Source organism: Cervus elaphus, chromosome 32, assembly GCF_910594005.1.
Source record: "Cervus elaphus chromosome 32, mCerEla1.1, whole genome shotgun sequence".
Taxonomy (NCBI): Eukaryota; Metazoa; Chordata; class Mammalia; order Artiodactyla; family Cervidae; genus Cervus; species Cervus elaphus.
The window spans coordinates 31,298,947-31,320,522 of record NC_057846.1 but is presented as its reverse complement, the minus strand read 5'-3'; the positions used below and the strand labels follow the sequence as shown (position 1 = coordinate 31,320,522).

The window sequence follows — 21,576 nt, the reverse complement described above, 5'->3', positions numbered from 1 at the left end:
CATGCACACACACTCACACATACCCCCCTAACCAGTGGTGTTGGAAAAGCACCAGTTTGGATTATCTTTCCTGGTTTTCCTCATTTTTTTACTTTTCCAAAATCTCAGCTATTTCCCTTAGCCCTGCAGGCAAATTTCAAGAATTTTAATTCTTAAAATTAAGAATCCATTTAATTTTGTTAGAATCTCCCAAGTTACTCTATCCGTTAACTGGTAGGCAGGGTGCTATGGGGTGTTATCGTTTCTCTATTAGTGTACATGAGAGCAGATTTTCAGGACTGCAGTATCTTCAGGTCGGAGCTCTGTGTGGGTGAAATAAATAGGTGTTGGAATAGCTGACTAAATGAGGTGACAAGGACGATGGTGGTGACAAGAGCAATCTGAATCTACCTTGGCGCCTGTGAGAGCATCTCTCCCACCGTGGTGACCACACTTAGCCTGTGAGTAAGTTACGACTCCAGGGGCATTCAAACAACTGAACTTTTGCTATTTCAGGCCTGAGACATTTTGATCTTTCATTTTATATGGCTCTGAGGAAACCAGCACTGAAGGCAGAGGCAAATAAAAAAGGCTTTGGGCTGTATTTGGGTCTTTTAAAAATTAAAAAAAATTCTACTGAGGTTGGTTTTTCCCTTTTACTATGCCCAAGAATTTGTCAAGAGCAAATTTTAAGATCTGTATCACATTTTATTGGAGAAATGAGACTGGCTGAATTTTGAGCACAAAGAACTCTCTAATTTAGAATCCAGAACATCTCTGCAGAGCATCTATGTCTTCTTCAGTTTGAACTTTGAGATTTCATTAGATGTAACAAGTTCCAGTCCCTGCCATCTCAAAATGGGCACTGATGAGCCACAGTGACAGAGAGCATCCTAGATTTCAAACAGACACAAATTCAATCAATTCCATTTGGCAAATAATAAATTTATTAGGTGCCTACAAGTACAAAACACTGAAAGCTGCTGTCGGGGATTATAAAGACAGATAGAAGAGCCCTGCTCTCAGAGAGCTCACAACCTAGGCAATTAGTCACAATTAGTAAGCTGGGGCAATATCACTGTAGGTGGCTTAAAGCGGACTTCTTGAAAATGTTCATATCCTTCACATTCTCCTCCGGTCAAATATGTAAGGAATCCTTTGAACAGGAAAGCAAAGAGTGGGAAAGAGACCTTTTATGGAATGAATCCATGACCTTGGCTTTGCTTACGAGCATCTTTCGGTTGCCGTTGCTTACTCTTGTAACTTTCTCAGCATCGTTTCCTCGTGACCTTTGTTTGGAGCATCTCCATGCTTCCTGAGCCTTCCCCAGGGGTTCCTGTTTGTGAGTGAGTGGCTCAGTTGCAGTTTGGCCTTGGAATGATTTGCAGTCTGATTTTTTCCTGCAGCAAATCTGTATTTTCATTTCAGTTGATGCTAGGATGGTAAGCCTTGCCATCTGTGGTTTGAAGGGTGGCAGAGAGATGCAATACAATGGAAAGCAGGCCAGACGTTTCCCTTACTTTAAACATTTAATAGTGCACTTATTGATTATATTCTGTACAGATATAGAGCAAGTTATAAACCTCTTCTTTTATTTACTTTTTTTCACTTAGACTGTATTCATGTAAAGTGTATTTACATTAGCAAAAAACAAAAAACAAACCAAAAAGCCTTGAGGTACAAAATCCAAAAGAATATCTGAGGTATAAATACAAGTATATTTTAAATAATAATTTTATCATGCTTTATCTATGTTGGAAAGCACAGTGGACAGGTAGGTGTACATATTTCTTAATAGAATGGTATATACAACATACAATCTTACAAATCTGAAGGCCATTAAAATTGAATATACAAGTATATCTTCATGAGGAACACTAATATCCAAAATACTCAAATTAAACTCTGATCTGTCCCCCGCCCCTTAATTCTTCAAAGAACCTTTGAAATAACACTGACAATGGTAACTAAATTATAACAAAATTAAAATCCTTCTTACAACTCTCACTCATACATTATTCACTTTTGATCCATATAAAATAAATTCACTAATACTGTCTTTTGAGCCAACCTTTACTATTACAGTAAAACCTGTATAAAGACCACCCTTCCAACACCCTGCACTAGTGTATTTTTATTTGTTTTTACTGTGATTACAACTTTCCATTACTAAAATCTATCCCAAGGGCTTCAGAAAAGAGAAGAAAAAGAAATATAGGAAAAACAAAACAAACTCTCTTTGCTGATAAAGACAAATCCAATTAATAAACATACGCAGCTTTCAAAAATGCTGCCATAATGACAACAAGCAACTTTTTGGTTGGGTTACATTTGCAAGGAGTTCCTTGGGACATAGTTTCCTGTGTTCCCATACACAGTGCCTTAAAGAGTTTCTCGTAACACAGACATGCAAAGAACTTGCAGATACATAGAAAGTGTTGATACTTGATTCAGAAGTAGACATTAGAGTGGTCAGTTTTCACATCTCAACTTGAAAACCAAAACAAAACAAAACTGCTTTGGTGCTAGCAAGGAAGAATTTCCATCCCTGAATTCACCTGTACTGGATAAAACCAACTTTGCTCCTTGCAATCACATCTAGAGACAAACTGCGTTCAAAAGGGGCTATCTGAGTAAACTTATTACAATCACTTTTAAGGCAAAGAAGAGGTTGGTGGAAAAGGAATATGTCTACTAACTCAGAAAAGAAAAGAAAAAAAGACATGGGTGGGTTGTCCAACACCCCAAAGTAAATGGGTTCCCTTTCTGGACGATTCCATGGGTAGTCGGATATTCCAGGTTAAACTGAACCTGGTGCATCAAAATCCTTCTTGGAGGTGTCCCAGTGTGCCAGACACTGCGGCCCAACTTACGCATCTCTGCCATTCAACCAGCAACAGACACACATACACGCACTCCTCTGTGCAAACCTTTCTTTGCTCTTCTCAGTGAGAAAACATGTCAAAGAGGACCAACTATTCCAGTGGATACACCCATCCCTCCACGCACTGCAAAGAAAATGACAGGTACACGTACACAGACACTGACATTGCAGGAAAATGAAGTCTCTTCATTATCTTCCCTAATATAGTTATAGTTTGCTTCTCAGAAGCAATTCAAATAAGAATACTTTTTTTTTTTTGCACAGTCATATATTCCAGTCAAGGTCCATAATACAGACCTTACACAAACAGGAAGCAGCTTTAAAAAGGTATCGAATCGCTACAGTCAATTCCCACTCTCCAATTTGTAGTTTCGTTTCAGGATCAGACACTGAACCCAATCTTCCAAGAACTGGCAAGTGTTCTAGAAACAAACGCCCAGACAGTGGACACGCTTCAGGAATCACCTAGATTTGGTGTCTTTGGTTTCAGTGTTCTGATGACTGAAGGACTCTCGGATCTTTACCACTTCAGCTGCACACAAATGTCCAAAAGCTTTCGTGTACCACTCTGGCATGTGGCCCCTACGACAGAAAGAAAGGAAACGCAAACAAATTATTCAAGTTGGAAAACCCTGAATCAGCTGAAGGGAGTTCTGAATACACTTCTCTTTCTTGATCAGCAAATGTGCAAGTAAAGATCTCTCTTACTATTCCAAAGTAATCTCCTGGCACCTTCATTACACTTACGGAACCAGAAGTTCCCCAAGGAATAGCATACTGAGTGCAGATACTGGGTGAGACTTGGCTTCCCTGGGGGCTCAGATGGTAAAGAATCTGCCTGCAATGCAGGAGACCTGGGTTCTATCCCAGGGTTGGGAAGATCCCAGCAGGACGAAATGGCAACCTGCTCCAGTATTCTTGCCTGGAGAATCCCATGGACAGAGGCCTGGGGGGCTACAGTCCACGGGGTCACAGGAGTCAGACATGACTGAGCAACTCACACACACAGACTGGGTATAACTGTCCAGGAAAGCTCTGGCATATGGAACAAAAACAGATAACAGATACTTGAAGTACGACAATGTAAAGACTTCAAACAAGAATTGATTTAACAGGAGAGCCACTTTGGAAAGTTTTCAGAGGTTGATTTTTTTTCTTTGTTGGTATTGCTGCATTTTATTCATGTTTTGATAAGAACTCACACGGATCTAAGACACAGAGCATAGGCCTAATTAACTACTAAAAGGGCATGTCATATTATTTGGCTTGCTGATTCAAACTCTCATTTTCTGTGGCTTTAAGCTCATGGCAGAACCACCATATCTGCATTGCTTTAATACTACATTCTCTAAGGGGTGGAAATTATCAAGTGGTACCCAGAAGACCAAGAAATGTGAAGGAGTTACTTTATCAACACTGCTCTTCATGGAGCATCCAAGATGCAAGGATGTATTTTCATTTAAGCCATTTTTTTTTTTTTTTTTGCATCAGACGAAAAGTCTGAATCTACTTTATGCCCCTCACTCACGATGTCAAAAAAAAAAAAAATCAGCATCAGAACGTACCTTAAGTCTGCTCTGCACATGTAGGTCAGTTTGGATTTTCCTGACCCACAGGGTTCAATCAGATACCTGGCCAGGAGCACATTGACCCTCACTCCCACCACAGGGGCCCGGTCATGATCCACCGAGGTGAGTAAAAGGGCACACGCTCCCTTGGGTAAATTAGTCCTCCATGTTCTGCAGAGACAAAACGAGAAGGGGAGTAAATGGGAAGTTCCTGGAAGCCAAGTTTAAAATGGGGCCTCACTCTTACAGGAGGGAGCTGAAAGGCAGGATGGGGCACCCTGGTGACCCAGCCTGGGCAGAAAGCATCCTTGTGCAAGAACTTACGAATGGCTCACTCTGTACAGGGCCCCTTCTGCAGTGGGTATACAAGCTCACACAGTCAGTTCTTTGAAAGAAAACCAAACTGAAGTGAATTTGAAAACCCTTTTTATGTTTCACAAATGTACTAGAACGTGGACGTCCAAATAAATGTTACTCTGTTGGAGAAGTTCTGGACTAATGATGTGACATTTCCTCAAAGATTTTTGAAATTCTTCCCTCAATAATGTCTTCAGAGAATGTAGGAATTACTTATAAATCAGCTTCAACCACAGCTCACTTGGGACCCAAATGTTATTTCCTGGCTGATGCATTCACTAGCTATTTCTGAGAAAATCTATCCTAAAGGGGAAAAAATAGCTACCACTGAGCACATCTGATGGACTGTGCCTCTCTCTCTGAGCACAGTTCCAAGACTTCAAACCATTTTCAGGGATGGACACACTGCTGGAATAAATGCAGATGTCATCTTTCTTATCTGGAAGGGTTCAGTGCTTTTATGGAAGCATATGTTCTATTTTAAGTAATTTTAATATAACATTCAGTGACATATAAGCTCATTCTTGCCACAATAATCAATCCGGAAGCTCTCACCTCAAAACGACATAGTCCCGAGCAGGATGGGGTGCCATACTGTTTTGGACGTACTGGTAAATTTCAGTCTGGCTGTCCAGGATTTCAATCACTTTTGAATCCAACAAGTCTACATCCCAGAGGTGCTGCTCTTTCAGGAGGCGCTTTAAGATTTCCTCGGGTGTTGCAGGGACTTCGATGGTTGCCCTCCAAAGCCTCAGAGGCGGTCCTTCACTCACCTGAGAAGGGGATGGACTTTTCAGTGCTGAGACAGTCCCCACACATCTAGACTCTTAAGACAAACTGCTAGTCGGATACATGGACCTAATGCTTATTTCTGACTTTAACAGGCTGCTGACCTCAAGTATATTCAAGATCAGAACAGAAAGCAGATAGGACTGCTGGCGTCACCTCTGGTTTTACCTGTTTTCCTGGGACCCATTTTAGGGTCAATGCAATGCAAATGCAATGAAAGTAAGATCTGTTGGCATGTCCAAGCCTGCAATGGCCATCCAGACTGTGCTCAAGGTTTCTTTCTTTTCAAGGTGGTAGAGAAAAGTCAACAAATACCTCCATGAGCATGCAAAGTCACATAGGATACCTCTGCCCTCAAGGGGCTTTCAAGTTAAACCAACCATCCCTGCCCCCAGCACTCCCTGCTCATTAGAGGACCAGGAGAAGAGTGACTGAGAACAGAGGAGAGCCTGAGGGGGTTCCAATCAAAGGATGGAAACAGCCGAGCTCCTCATAAAATGCCCGAAGGCCCAAGACCATTAGTGAAACATTCCTGGAAACTCTTGCATGATTCTATGGAGCCAAAGGATTTCACTAGCTAGTTTCCTCTGACGTGAGTTCAATGAGTGTACCATCCCTCATCGAACTGGTTTCCACTCTTACCTCAGGGATATGAATCACCTATCTGCCCAGCTCTAGAATGAAGGCAATGGGTGATAGACCACCACAGAGAACTGTGTTGGCAAAAGGGTCTGGTCTCTAATGAATCCAAGTCCCAACCACCAGACTCAAATGGCCGACAACAAGGATACAACTCACCTTCTTATAGGAGAGCTCAGCCTGCTCAGATGTGGAGTAGCTGACCCAGCCTTTGAACTTCTCTTTGACCTCTTTAAACAGGCTGTCCACACAGTCCTGGAGGAAGTGTTGGTAGTCCGCTGACTCATCATTACAAAGGCGTCCTAACGCTTCGAGGGTAAGGGGCTTTAGCTCCTGTTCGGTGTAGGAATTTCGACATCGGCTCATTTCCTCAGGAACCTGGGAGTGACACAAGAAACAAAAAGGATGTCTGTTGCCCATCGGTGGAAGTGGCAGGATCCTCAAGGCTGTGAAGGCAGTCTAATCCCCCTGCTTCCCAGGTGAAGGGTGTCCCTGCTGACTTCACATGGTATCACGAGGATGCAAGCAGAGCACCTTCATAAAGGTACCTAGAAAGCTTATTCTTGTGTGAGGTCCTCCTCTTTAGGAAGAAGTTAGAAGTTAGAAGTTGAAGAAGTAGAAGACAGTGACTAAAACAAGGCGTACACTGATGAAGACACAGAATTTTTTTTTAATTGAAATATAGCTAATTGATTTACAAAATTATAATACTTTCAAGAGTCCAACATAGTGATCTAAAAATTTTTTATATACTCCATTTAAAGTTACAATAAAATATTGGCTATCTTCCCTGTGCTGTACAATATATCTTGTGGTTTAACCCCTCAAAAAACTATTTTGTTCTCTATACCTGTGAGTCTGTTTCTGTTTCATTGTATTCATTCTTTTGTCTTGTTTTTTAGGTTCTACATATAAGTACAGACAGGTGCATGCAGTACTTGTTTTTCCCTGTCTGGCTTATTATACTAAGAATAATACCCTCCAGGTCCATCCATGTTGCTGCAAACGGCAAAACTCAAAATTTCATTCTTTTTTTTTTTTAATGGCGGAGTAGTATTTCATTTTATATATACACACACAGACACGCCCCACATATTCTTTAGTTCTTTATCCTTTCATCTGTTGATGGACACTTAGGTTTAGTGTCTTTTTTTTTTTCGTATGGATATATACCTAGGAGTGGAATTGCTGGATTATAACGTAGTTCTATTTTTAATTTTTTGAGGAAATGCCGTACTGTTTCCCATGGTGGTTGCACCTCAGATACAGAATTTACTTCAGATAATTTGTAGCTTTTGTTTTCTAAGTAAAGGGGTATGAAGGTTGGCAATTTCATGAAACATATTAACTCTACTGAGCTTATATATTATAAAATACATAAATAAGACATTCTCAGACTACATATATAATTTCTAGCTTGGAAAAGATCTTTTGGTTACGATGTGAACAAGTATGGAGCCCAAGATGTTGCCCCTATTTACATTATCCTCAACCAATAACAAAACTTTCCATCTCCCTACCTGGAAAAGCTTCTTGCACTCAGCAATCATATGGGCTAGCCCTTGAGTGGCAGCGAGATTCTCATTCAGATCTTTCTGATCTGGTTTGCCCAAACTCTGTTTTCTTTGCATTACCCTAGAGAGAGAAATGAGGAAGAGGCAAGATTCAAATGTTTATATATTTTTAATCAGTGTGTTATTCTAGGAAACCTAAAGGAGAGAAAAAGGCTATTTCACTGGAGCTTATTTGACATTAAGCAGTTGAAGAGAGTTTTATTTTGGTCACTAAAATTTCTCAGTTGTATCAACAACATACAAAAAACATGAAAGAGACCATCTCTGATGAAATCCTGGCTACTTAAAACCATCATGTTAGGGACTTCCCTGGTGGTCCAGTGATTACATATCTAAGCTCCCAAAGCAGGGGGCATGGGTTTGAGTTCTGGTTGAGGTAACTAAGATTCCCCCATACTATGCAGCCCATAAAGATAAAACCACCATGTTAAATAGGTTCCTATTGAAACAGGGAAGCTTATAAGGTCTAAACATGTGGGGTGGGGAGAAGGAAAGGCAGCTTTGACTGGTGGGTGGGTGGGAAGCACTGGTCATTGGGGTAAATAGGATCATTCTTTACAGTTTAAAATTAAACAGGAGCCCCTCCTGTTGGTGAGAGAAAAGTCGATTGTTTCCTAGAGGTTTTGTCTTAATCTTATCTGATCTCTTTCTACTGCTCCCCTTTAGTTCTCTCTCCCATTAAAGCAGGAATGCTCTAGTCAATGGTTAGAACTAGTTAATTAAGCATTGTATGTCTTTCAGAAGCAAAGCTAACTTCACCTAACACAACTAGGCTGACCCCATCCCAACAGCTGAGAACTACCTGTCAAGTTCCTTTAGGGTTGAGGAAAAGGATCAGCAGGATGAATTTGGTAGAAAGGAGTTAATGACTCCTTTCCTACTTTATATAAAATATTCATGTAAGTAAGAAGTTCCTCTGCCATTTTTCCCCCATCAGACAGAAGCAAGTTAGTTACTTAATGAACCTTCCCCGCAGTCCCACCTCATGTATAAAATAGATATTAACAGCAGCTTTGCCTCCTTCAATTGTTAGGAGGATTAAAGTTGATAATGAAAGTCCAGGGTGTAGCCCCTTGCTGGGGACAGAATACGTGCTGAGCAAACATCAGCCTTAGTTATTTTCCAGATTCCTCGACTTCCACAGTCACTTCACCTTCTCTACATCTAAGGAGAAACTCTGCAACATTGGCTCAGCCGGGTTCTTAACTTTTAAGGCCAAACACCATCCTTACTTATTTCACATCCAGCTCCTTTCAACCTCCGGCACAGGCCAGCAGGTCGGTTCTACTGAAGAGGCCAAGCCAGACTGGTTTTATTTATGCAGAAGCCAGGACTGTTTTGGAGGTCAGTAAACCCTCATGATTCTTTGCGGGCAGAAAGTATGATGACCAGTTACCGAGGGTACTGACCGAAGGTCAGGGGAATCCCTTGCCGTGGCAAAGCAGGAATGCAAAAGTTTCTCAAAAGCGGGTTGAAACTAGATTGTCTAGGAGGCCACACCCCCAGGGCTGAGTAGGACGGATGGGAGAAGCAGAGGTGAGGAACGTGGGCTGCGAAAGGAGGCCAAGCTCCGTTTTGCTGGATTCAGGTATTAACACAACAAAAAACACGCGGACAGCTCTATCAGGACAGGGAAGCTGCCGCTGTCTGAACAGCAGGGCGTGCATTGTCACTGCGCGTGCGCAGCGCGTTGTCACGGGGCGTGCGCAGCGCATTGGACCCGCACCTCGGGGAGGAGTTCTCTCTCTTCAGAGTGTTGAGGTGGAAGAGGGAAGGCGCCAAGCAGACGGCCAGGTTGGTGGGGGTCATCTGGTTCTCCTTGACGGCTGCAGTGACATCGCTCAGGAAGTAGAGGAGCGTCTGCAGGACCTCCCGGTTCTCGTCGGGCAGGAGCATGATGGCGGCCTTGATCGCCTGGAGACGCTGGTCCTTGGGCACATCTGCGCGACACCAGCACTTCCCCCGTCAACCCAGTGATTTTCCATGTACGCTTGCAAGGAAACATCCCCAAAGCAAATATCGACACCAAAGACCTCAGCCCAGCACTGAACAAGCACTTGCAGAAAGTGTACTTGAGGTTAATATGGAAGAAATTAGGGACAGCCACCAACGTCACTACCCTCAAGTATTTCCTGCCTGTGGAGGAACTGAGAATTTTAAACACCCACCTCAGAGTTCAACTCCAGATGATGTCTCATGTTTTCTTATAGTTTACGGAAGTTTGGTTTCTTTCTTTTCTAAGTACTTTTTTCAAAACTCCTAGTTTACCATTCTCAATTACTGAACATTATAGGCTTATACTCTTGTTCAGTTTCAATGAGAAATTTATTAAAGACACATACAAGAGTACAAAAACTGAGATTTCTTCACTTTGACTACAAAGTGTTCAGCATATCTGAGGACTTTCCTAATTTTAACTGATCTGCTCATTCTTTAAATGAGGAAAGGAAGCTGCTAAAATATTCAATTTAAACAACAGATATGTTTTTTATGTAGTAATTTAAGCTTTGGAAAGCCTACTGAGAGGCTAGTAGTAAAAATACATGCTTGAGAAATAAACCCATAAAAATATAAAAAATATAACAATATAATATAATATATATATGTATAAACTAATAATACAGGTAGAAAATGCTGAACCCAACTTTCAGGTCTCTTATACTAGGCAAATTTTTCTTTTAAAAGGCATGTGGTGGAAAATTCAAGTCACTCAAACGCAGCTCCATAGGGCAAACTGATTAAACAGCTCCATGGTTACAATACATAACAAATACCTTGGTGGGGGAAATGTGACCTGTGTTTTCATAAAATCTGAAAGGATGAAACAAATAATGAAATAATCCAGACCAGCTCCACTTCTCATAAAGTCAAGTCCCATGCGCCAATTCTAAAGACAATTGTAGCTTGGAGAGAAGGTGCTTTTAAATTACATTGCTGTAATACCACACTGAGCCAAGGAAAACACAAGGCTGTGAAAGCTACAATCCTGATCTTGATCATTAACTTAGACAACTGTTTGCTTTAAGCTTTACTTAAAAGTGAGATGGGCATGGGGATTGTTTCCCCAACTATTTCTGGCAGAAGCTGAGATGCATAACAGAAAGATTATTTATTCATTTTACAGCAAGATAAAACACATGGACACCTGTGAAATTTTAAACACAACAGGCTTTGCTAGAGAGAAGTGAAGCAACTGAAATACCTATAGACAAGGCAGAGAGAGAGAGATCTTGGAATCTGCTCTTTTAAGTATGTTAGATTAACACTGGTCTTGAAATGAATGAAAAAAAATAAGTTCCTGGATTTGAATGTAAAGATGTCCAATTGCTTAGTAACTGGAGAACGATGACAAAGGAGTTTTTCCTTCACTACTCAACAGATGTACAGAAATCTGTTTTGCAAACAAGAAGGCAAAAAAGAAAACAAAAACTGTCTCTAAGAGGTCACGATGTGGGTCCAAAAGAAGGGCATCAAAGGAGCTACAGGTTTTGGCTGACCCCACTTCCCCCACCACCAACCATGTCAAGGTCAAAGAACACTCACACTGGTATATCTGCAGAAAGGTTTCTGAGAGCTTGTTCGTCATCAGTGGCTCGGGAAGGTCTCGAAAATACTGCTTCAACATGTCTGCCACATCATAAGCAGACTGTCCCTCATAGTTGACACAATCTGTGGTGCTTTCATTCATCTGGCGCAGAGCCTGAATCCGAGATTTGACACCCGATTTTCTGAAGAGCCCAACCTTTGTTGGAAAAACAAAACAAAATGTAAAGTGTCAAGAGGAAAGCAACATTTTCCGGCAGAGCTAGAAAACGATGCATGCACCTGAGCTCCCATGATTAAGTGGGACCTGCAGACATCGGCTCTCACCTGATCCAAACAATGGTTACGGAGGTAGCGCATGGCCTGCTGGATGCTCTGGGGGAGGGGCTGTCCTGTGCGCTGCACGTTGACCGTCAGAGGGACCCCGAATACATTCCGGTCCTTATAGTCTGGAACCTTGATCCTTTTCATGAACTTGGGCACAGCCCTATTGAAAAAATATTGGAGTTGGGAGGGATATGATTACTCGTCTTATGCACATTTTGTCCGTCTCTGCAGGTAAGCCCTGTGGGTTCTAGATCTGTGCTAATAAGGTGGCTATTTAAATTTAAATTAAACAAAATTACAAATTCAGTTCCTCAGTCATATCAGCCACATTTTAAGTGCTCGATAGCCATTTGTGGCTGGTAGCTACTACTGGACTGTGCAAATATGGAACATTCCTACCACTACAGAAAATCCCACCGGACAGTGCTGTTCTAGATTTTCTAACATTTGGGGCCATGAGGCCCAATAACATTTCCTCAGCTGGGGATTCTCCCTCCACTGTTAGCTCTGAGAATGGGGTCTATTTTCTTAAGGGAGAAGATGGGCTTCCTTCCAAAATGGCGGCATAGGAAGGAACAAGAGGAGAAAGCTACAGTCAAGACCCTAAGTAGGCACTTCAGGATAGAGCTGAGAAACAAGTTCCCATTTGTCCTGAAAATGGATGAGAATCATTTCTAAGCTCTTGATGAGATCCCAAAGTATTTAGCGTCAAAAAAAGATCAGGATGAAAAAAAAATAGCAAATGCGTGATGTTGGTCTCACATAATAAGAACTAACTCCAGAGCTCAATGTGGCGGGGGTGGGGGAAGGCAAGCTAATGACTTGAAGTCAAAATAAATTCTCCTGCTGATGACCCGAGAGAACATAACATCTTTAGCTTTCTAAAGGAAGACAGAGGAGAACAATGAGGGTTTTGTGAGCCTACCCCAGGCTCCCTGGAGTCCTGACACCAGGTCCAGCCTCAGCAGTGTGTGCAACAGCAGGAAACCGATGTCATGTATTTAATGCTGTCAAGCAGAAATTTCAGCTCTACAAATGACCTCTCTGAATGGGACAAGAAAGGGCAAAGCTGAACAGGAAAAGAACTTTGTGTAGAATTTCTCCTTACTCCATGGATCCCACAGTATGAGGCTTTAACGTTTGGTTTTGCCTCACTGGAAAAACTGACCAGAACTCAAGAAGTATTCTGGACTTTCAGATTCTTGAGGGTTTGGTGGCGAGGGGGGGTGGTGGGCCACTCAGAACTGAGAATGTGAAATATGCAGTTTTAAATAGCCAGCAGGGAAACTCTGGCTCGAAGCACACAGGAACACTGCGGAAGGCAGACTGCCTTGACTTTAGAGTGCTAAACCCACAGCCACGGTGTGTTACTGTTTATAGCTCTAGGAAAGGTAAAACTGAAGCGCAGGGCCAAATCTGTATTTCCATACAGTGAAGTATATGGATCGTGGCTCTGAGTACGCATAATACTTGCTTTGTCGGGGAGAAAAGCCTAGCGGCGGAATGTACAAGGAACACATTACGATCTCCACCGAGAATCTGAAGCATGTGGGGGATAAACCAGTCAATACTTATTTCTGTCATTCAGAACAAACAACTTCTGTATTTAGCAGAGCTCACATAATAACAGCCTTTGAACAGGAGATGCTTTGATGCCGAAGTTAACCTCACTACGAGTCCCAAAGAGGGGAGGAGCTGGGGAGAGAAGTTACGTTGCTGCACTGATTCTGGTTTTGCTACCAAGTGATACTCATGAAATGGACCGAGTCTCCATTTTTATAAAGAACTAAAATTGTGCAAGTGGATAATGAACACTTAGATTAGTGAAAAGACTGAAGGATACCCAGCTGACACTGCAAAATGTGCTGGGATGTCAATGTAGAGACATTTATCTACTTTGCACTCAGTAGAAAAAAATATGCACATAATGGCTCCTGTCCATGACCTGTTCAGCCAAGCACTCTACATCTCACAGTAAATACACCAAAGACCGTACTTTCCAAAGTGTGGACAGTTCAATAAATTTTATTTTTGTACATTATTTTTGTTTATAATATATTAGAGTGGTGAATTCCTTTATTATTCACTGCTCAAGAATCTTTGTTGGAAGAAACATAACCTAAACTCTTTAGCACAGGTAGATTTTTTTTGTGATATTGCAGATACCTATATCAATCAAAAACTATTTCTAAAAAACGTGCATGAAGAGGGTTACAAAGCCAAGCACTGTACATCAAGCATTTCAAAGCTGCTCTCATAACATCCCATGATCTAAAGTTTTATTCCCTTCCTTCCAAAATATGATCTGATCCTGTATATGTATTTGCCTGTGGTGGGCTATTCCTACCCCTGGGAAGGAAGCCCTGGACAGTGAAGTAGAAGACTAAAGCGGTCTCACCCTATCAACTGGCAGCTTGTCACTCCTAGCGCTGAAAACTCAACCAGCCCCAATGGAAACTCCCTAAAGCTATACTAGCTTAAGCAGTATTGCACGTGGATTCAAGAATGTAGACACTTAGCGCATCGGGACAATGAACTCAAGATATAGGATCCACCTGTTACACCCTCAGTGCTGGGACAGCTCTGGTTGAAAATGTTTTCAAATATGGTACACTGGGCAGTTTAAACCCTTACCAGCTAAAGCCATGCTTATTAGAAGGCGTGTATTTCTCCAGCAGGGCGGTTAACTTCAAGAGGGAGTACTTCTGCAGCAGGTTCATCTGGGCCACAGACTGGCAGTTAATCTGCAGTGACACGGAGTTGAGGCTCGGCCGATGAGAGCTCTGGAAGCTGTGCCACCTCAGCCTGTGCCTGAGAGAGAAGGGGGCGGAATGTGAGTATGAAAGCTTTTTAATGGGTGGACGCACAGTCAGCAGTGGGTCTCTCACTGGCCTCTAATCTTAGGAACTGAGAAGATTCAATTTCCATTCCAGTCTGTTTTTATTTTATCCTGTGGTAAAGTATGTACATAAATAAAATTTACTCGTTTAACCACTTTTAGTATACAGTTACGTTCCCTTGTGGCTCAGCTGGTAAAGAATCCGCCTGCAAGGCGGGTGACCTGAGTTCAATCCCTGGGTTGGGAAGATGCCCTGGAGAAGGGAAAGGCTACCCACTCCAGTATTCTGGCCTGGAGAATTCCATGGGCTGTATAGTCCATGGGGTCGCAAAGAGTCGGACACGACTGAGCGACTTTCACTCACTCAAGTACATGAAGCATTAAACACATCAACGGTGTTGGGGTTCCCTGGTGGCTCAGTGGTAAAGAATCCACCTGTCAGGCAGGAGACATGGCTTCAATCCCTGTGGTTGGGAAGATCCCTTGGAGGAGGAAATGGCAACCCACTCCAGTATCCTTGCCTGGGAAATCCCATGGAGAGAGGAGCCTGGTGGGCTACAGTCCATGGGGTCACAAAGAATTGGACACGACTGAAGCGACTAAGCAACAACAGTGACAAAGTGTTGTACAATCAATCAACCCCGCTACCCATCCACAGAACTGACTACTTCTTCCCAAACTGAAATTCTGGTACCCAGTGAACGATGTTCATTAATCTTGTAGGATGGTAGGATTTTCCCATCTAGCACTTTCCTTAGGAATTTCATGGCTATAAATGGCTCAATCCCATGTCCCCTACACAGCAAGCAGAAGCAGCCCCTTTCTGATCACCTGCCCCTCACCCCCAACAGGTAAGAAACACTTACCTGTTGGACCTGGTCAGGGAGGCCCCGACCCCAGAATCCCTCCTTTCCGGGATGTCAGAGGGCTCTTCAGGCTCGTTCAGTGAGTTGCCTGTGCTGTCCAGGTCACTGGGGGTAGCTCGGTCGTTGTCCACGTCCAGGTGTATCTGCTTGGGAGAGGACGGGCACGGTGAGACGGAGTCCAGGGCCGAGTCGGAGTCTCCCTCATCGGAAAACTTCTCCGACCACTGGTTGACTATCCTTTGCATCCCCTTCACGTGGTAGAGGATGTCGTCCAGCTCGGGGAAGATGTCCTCGTTCTCCAGATCGGCCAGGTCACCCGAGCTGGAATAGAGGATGGAGCCCGGCACATTGTCATAGATACTCAGGCGGCTGCTCACAGAGCTCGAGGAGTTACGTCTCTTAAGTTCCTTGGGGCTGCTGTTTTCTCTCCTCAGGCTGATGTGGCCGGGGCCGTGGAAGCTCCCGGTCCTCCAGTTCACAGAGCTGTTATTCCCTGAGGGAGAGAAACTGCCATTGGAAAGGGCTTTCGGGAAGGTGCCGGGCTTGTGGTCTTCTGGGATGTAGAACACCGTGTCCTCCGGGTAGCTCTCCCGGTTTTTACAGTTCTGCTCCATGACGTTGTTGAACGTGGACTGATTGAAGGGGTCGAAGCCCTCCAAGTACATGCCTCCCCGCTTGTTGCAGGCGCTGAGGCTCCAGGTCCTGGTGACGGGACTGGGCGTGCTCACGTTGCTGCTGGTCTCAGACTGGCTGCTGCTGCTGCTGGTCTGCGTGGAACTGGAGATGCTCCTCTTCCGCACCATAGGAACGTTGATGTGGTTGCCGTTGAGGGCGGAGATCTCCACGCAGTTCAGCTGCTTCAGCTTCTCCTCGTCCACCCCCTCCTGCAGGATGGGCCCGCTGATGATCAGACCCAGCTTGGAAGGCGCCTTGTGCTTGCTGTGGTGGGAGCCCTTGAGCTTTAAGCTCTCCATGCGCTTCAGCAGGCTGTGCGTCTTGGACTTGGTCTTCTCGTGGCCCTTCATGCTGAAGCTGAAGCTGGACAGTTCCTTGGGAGAGGGCAGGCTGCAGAAGGAGTCATCATTGCCCACAAAGGTGCCAGAGGAGCAGACGCTGAGGACAGAGTTAGTCCGGGCTGGGGCCGCCTCCCCACGCTGCGGCGCGTGGGTGGCGAGGCTGCAGGTGCTGCGGACAGAAGCCACCTCCTGGCGATCGCTGAGGTCCGTCAGCATACTTTCATGGCTTGGGGCGCTCTTCAGGTGGACAGCGTCTGGGGACCCAGGGATGGGGTCCTGCTTTGGAGAAAAGACGTCAAACTCTTCAAGCCGGGACCACCTCTTGCTGTCCCTCTGGAAAGTCCATTTGCCACTTATTGCACAAGGCTCGTCCTCGTCAGAATCTTCGCTCTGCAAAGACAGAAGGGAACCATTTGTCCCCTGAAACCGGCAGACAGCACGGGGCAGGGCATGACCCGAGGCCCAGGGGCCAGGAGACTGACCATAATGCCATTCATGTCAATACCCCTCCCCGCCTTACAGCTTTATTATTATTTTTTAAAATAACCAAGATGAATGTAAGCATTTCACAGGAAAAAGCCTGAGCAAGTGTTTCAAGCTAAATAAGAGTTATTTTATGGAAACTCTGGGATCTATAGGCTGCTCTTAAATTACTCACAGAGGAAACCTCTGAGATCTGTGAAAATTCCAGGCATGTAAAATATTTTGAACTGGAATCAGCAACGGGTAGGACTCCCTCTGGTCTGCCTCCAGTTTTGCTGTCTGTTGATAGTATGTGTTTATATTCCCTTTTGCAACTAAAATGGTGGTTCCCGAACACTCTCATCTCTCAGCCTCTTCCCTGTTCCTTTTCATTCCTCCCCCACCAACTTGGGAACCAGAATTAGTGCCACAAGAGTCCTATGACATTTCAAACTCAGGCATGCTCCAGGCCATTTAATAAGGTTTCACAAATACCTAGTTCTGACGGCATGTAACATGCACACACCTGACAGAACATCTCTGCTGGTGATGCCTGACTTAAAGACGGGACCCAGGGTTACACTGTGACAGACTATTGCATCCGAGCCCCTTGATGGGATATCGAGAGGCATAGTTCAGTGTGATGCATGTGGAGCGTCTCCTGTGAGCAGGGTCTCCTGGGACAGTGGGTGGAGAGCACTGAACGCTGACTCCTGCAGGCTCCTCTCCACAGCTCCTCACAGTGTGAGGTGAGGTTCCCGCTCATTTGTTTAAAAGGTTTAACTCCCCCAAGAAGGCAACTTGGCGCAAGTTAGATAATTAAAATCGGTACTCTTGACAGTGAAAAATATGTTCTTTGACCAAACTCACTTCTGTTTACTCTAATTTGTGGCATTCACTCCCACCACTACACCCACCTCTTCTCCTAAGATCTCATAAGACGTCCTCACATTTCAAACACAGGAGAAAATACCATCCGAATCAGTTCTGTGCCGGCATTTCACTAGAATGTGTGGGATTTCCAGCCCTCCCTCTTTCTCCTCTAATTCCTTTTCTCCCTTCAAAGCTCTAGTCTTCCATATTCCACCAGCCAGCCTTCCCTGCCATCTCTACAGCTTCAAAACACAGGTTCTGTTACACATGGGAAGACAGAGTTCCCAAGAACTTCAGCTGCAGTTTCTGCAGGGAGGCAATGCAAAATGCACCAGAATTCTTAAGCCTCATCCCTTTAATATGTTGTAGGCATTGAGTTAATGAGGCAAAATCACAGAAAATCTGTTCAGATCAAAAATAGCAGGCGAGACACAGATTATTGGTTAGCTGTAGCTGTTGGTTTCAACTGCATAAGACTACACAGTTTTTGGTAAACCTGCCTGGATTATAACATTTAAAATGTAGGTAATTTTAGAACAAGGAAATAAGAATTTGTGAAACAAAATCTATCACAAAACACATAATCCAGTTTTTCATCTTCTCCTTTGCTCCTACCCTATGATACCTTTTATATACTCACTCTTTTCCGATGAGGACTAATTTCCAGCTTCATCACCGCACATTTGTTTAAAGTATTTAGACGCCTACAGAGCAAAGAAATAACATTAGCGAAGATAGGAAACCATGGATGGTGGATAAATATTTTTTCCAAACAGTTGACATGTTTGAGTTTCTTTAAATCCATTAATATCTACAATTGAGAAGAGTATTCGAAATTTCTTTAAAAAGTGAAGTTTAAAAATACTTTTATATTTCACAAGTTGTTTTATTTACATTTAATATTACTATTTTACAGTGAAATGGCACCCTGCAATTGTTCTATAAAGTGCCTCTTATTCTTCACAGAACAAAAAACCCTCATTTGAAGACATGTATTCTTCCAATAGCCCCTAAGTTGAGCCATTTCCACCCCGTGCCAAGAAGTAAACGCCAGTGATGTCTCCTTTCACAGAAATAGGAACATGAACAAGTCACCAAGCTGAGCTGTTGGTGAATAAAGTGTTTGCTGTTGTAATGTATTCTATCTCAAATCAAAATCCAAATATAAAAATAAAGCTATTTTTAGTTATCTCTGACAAATGATAAACAAATGATAGGTAGTCTGTTAAAAAATTTAGTGAGCTCTGTATAGAAAGGAGATTTGAACGCTCTTTACTACCTAATTCTTTTTTACAGCTTCCTGTATAGGACAGGAAAATGCATTGGTATAGTCGTAGCAACAGTGCAAATGATTCATTTAAAAAACTGTATACTTCAAAAGTCGGTATCTTTAAAAATTCAAAAAATAAGCGCTTGATCAGATTCTTCTTTGGAACAGGAGTCAATTTTTTCACTCTGAATGCTTTTTTTTTTTTTTTTTAATTCCTGCCAAAGAGTAATAATTTAAAATTAGGAAAGTAACTTAGCTTCATCAAAAATGAAGTACTTAAAACAAAGCAAAACTCCATCTCACTGGGAAATAATGATATAGCTCAAAGAAAGAAACCCTTTACAGATAAATAATCTGTATTATTTATACAGATAAATGGCATGTAAAACTGTGAATGACAGCTTTTCAGGCCCCAAATCTAACGTCTTCCAGATGACCATCATTTAATTGTCTTCAAATGAATCCTTATCATAGCTGCTGTCTTGCACCATCAGTTAAGATTGAAGTTCTTCCTATTTCACAGGACAAGCGCATTTAATGCACACAAATTCAAACTGATTCTGAGCCCTCTTCAAGGCTCTATCGTTCTGATCCTGTTCTTGCAGCTTGTCTAATAACTTGGATAAAGGAGGGTAGAAAGTATTTTTGCCTGCTGATAAGACTGCCTTTGATTTCATAGATTATGTGGTAGCCTGCTTATAGGATAAACAAAGATAACCCTAAACAGAGCACCTATGCTCAGGAAAACTCTCTCTGATAATGGGAAGGGAAAGAAAACAAATAACTTAAAAAAAAAAGTCCACAGACATTAAAACAAGTGGATATAAAGTCCCTTTCAAAGGGGCATCCATTACTTCAATGACTTGTATCCACAGTGTTTTAGTTCTCAAATGTTTTTAAGATGTAAAGAATCCAGGATGGTTATAGTCTTAGGTCTGGGTTTCATTAATCAAACCTGAAATCAAATACCCACTTGACTTCATTTGGCCTTTAATGGTCGAGTGGTGTTTATAATCAAGTTTACTAGGCATGGATGCCTGTGGGGGTGGGGGAGGGACTTACTTCACAAGCTGCAGATTTCAGTCAAACAGAAAAGACCCCGAAGGTCATTTTTGTAAAGGTCAGCGTTATCTTCTTCTCTTGGTAGCATCAAGCTAACGGTGCTTCAAAACTGAAGCCCAGGAGTTATTTCTGAAGTTTTCAGGGAATTCACGTGCCCCCTAAGCACCTCCAAAGTGGGATGTTACCAGTTTAGAGAGGGTACTGACATGAAGTAGCAGCTGGGGACACACTTTGGGTCAGGCATTGTGCCTGGAGCCTCGCGTGTATTATTTCGTCTTGATAGAGATACTATTATTTATTTTCAATGTATAGATGAGGAAATGAGGCTTGGAGTGGACACAAACCTGGTCCAAGGCTACAGGACTAAAACACAGTGACTCTGGCCCTGAGAAGCAGTCTCTTCCGTGTTCCTTTCTAAAATAAATGTTAACCATGATAATATATGGGAGCAGCTTCTACCCTAAGTATGACTCCTCCAGTGAGTGGCAGAACACTGGTATCTCACACTGCCTGTCCGGAAGCCCGGGTCCTTTCTGGCCCCCAGGGTCCCTGCTGGCTCAGCTCCTCAGGAATGTGTCAGTCTTATCTGCTCGGCAACTTGCACTCAGCTCAGAGGGGGAGGGGGCACAGAGTGAGCCATCAGAGGCTCACGAGCTCTGCTGGAGGAGCTGCAAGCACCCTGATAAAACCATGGCAGGCGTGGTCCTGGGCCTCACGTAGTCCAAGTGAAAACAGGGAAAGCAGAAGAGAAGTGAGAAAGGAAAAAGGAACGTATACCTATGGCCCGATATATGGCAGAAACCATCGCAATACTGTAAAGTAATTATCCTCCAATTAAAATAAATAAATATTTTTTTAAAAAAGAGAATAAAACATCCAAAAAAAAAAAAAAAAAAACCAAAAATATTGTTCCGCCATCTCTCTCTAAGAATATACCCCCCCAAAGAATAAATACTAGCCAGGTGTCAAGAACATCCATGAATAGCTTACCAGTTTTATTCTACTTTGAGATGCTGAAGGTGAAATGAAAGGTTCAAAGAAATGTATTTCCAAGATGCTGTTATTATTTGGCACTAAAAGCATAATATTGAGTTTCCTAGGAAATTTACTATTTAAAAATACCAAAAAAAAAAAAAAAAGAAAAGAAAAAGAAAAAAGGAACAATTTCCCACATAGACCTGACAAATAAAAATTCTTCCAGGCCTTAAAGATATTTTCTTGCTGCAATTGCTTTTCTTTTAATGGGACCAAAATAGTAACATAGCTGAAATGTATTAAATGGCTGGGCGCTTCACGGAGCTTAGGCTCTTCAAGGGCGATTATACAATAAAGTACAGACTGAAGACGCTCCAGTCATTATGTGATTCGTCATTATATGATTATCATTTTATTTAAGTAATTCTTTGGTGTATTCATAGGAGTCAGTTGTAACCTCATAGGAAAATAGCAATATGGGATATATAAAGTTATAGAGAGAAGATTTCAGAAAAGGTATTCTAAGAGGTCACAGTTTGCATTATCATCTGCA

General features: G+C 42.7%; 1 protein-coding gene across 9 annotated transcripts in view; it reads right to left on the bottom strand.

Annotated features, from left to right (window-relative positions):
• Nucleotides 1–903: 903 nt before the first annotated feature.
• Nucleotides 904–21,576, bottom strand: part of DLC1 (DLC1 Rho GTPase activating protein) — a 412,922-nt gene continuing 392,249 nt past the window's right edge. For all 9 annotated transcript variants that reach the window (XM_043893661.1, XM_043893660.1, XM_043893663.1 and 6 more), the window contains 11 exons: nt 18,357–18,420; nt 15,366–16,771; nt 14,295–14,471; nt 11,661–11,820; nt 11,334–11,532; nt 9,517–9,730; nt 7,737–7,851; nt 6,376–6,594; nt 5,344–5,561; nt 4,429–4,602; nt 904–3,445 (listed from right to left, as the gene is read on the bottom strand). In XM_043893661.1, the coding sequence (XP_043749596.1) occupies nt 3,325–3,445; nt 4,429–4,602; nt 5,344–5,561; nt 6,376–6,594; nt 7,737–7,851; nt 9,517–9,730; nt 11,334–11,532; nt 11,661–11,820; nt 14,295–14,471; nt 15,366–16,771; nt 18,357–18,420 (3,067 nt within the window). In that variant the 3' untranslated portion in view covers nt 904–3,324. The remainder of the gene's footprint in view (nt 3,446–4,428; nt 4,603–5,343; nt 5,562–6,375; nt 6,595–7,736; nt 7,852–9,516; nt 9,731–11,333; nt 11,533–11,660; nt 11,821–14,294; nt 14,472–15,365; nt 16,772–18,356; nt 18,421–21,576) is intronic.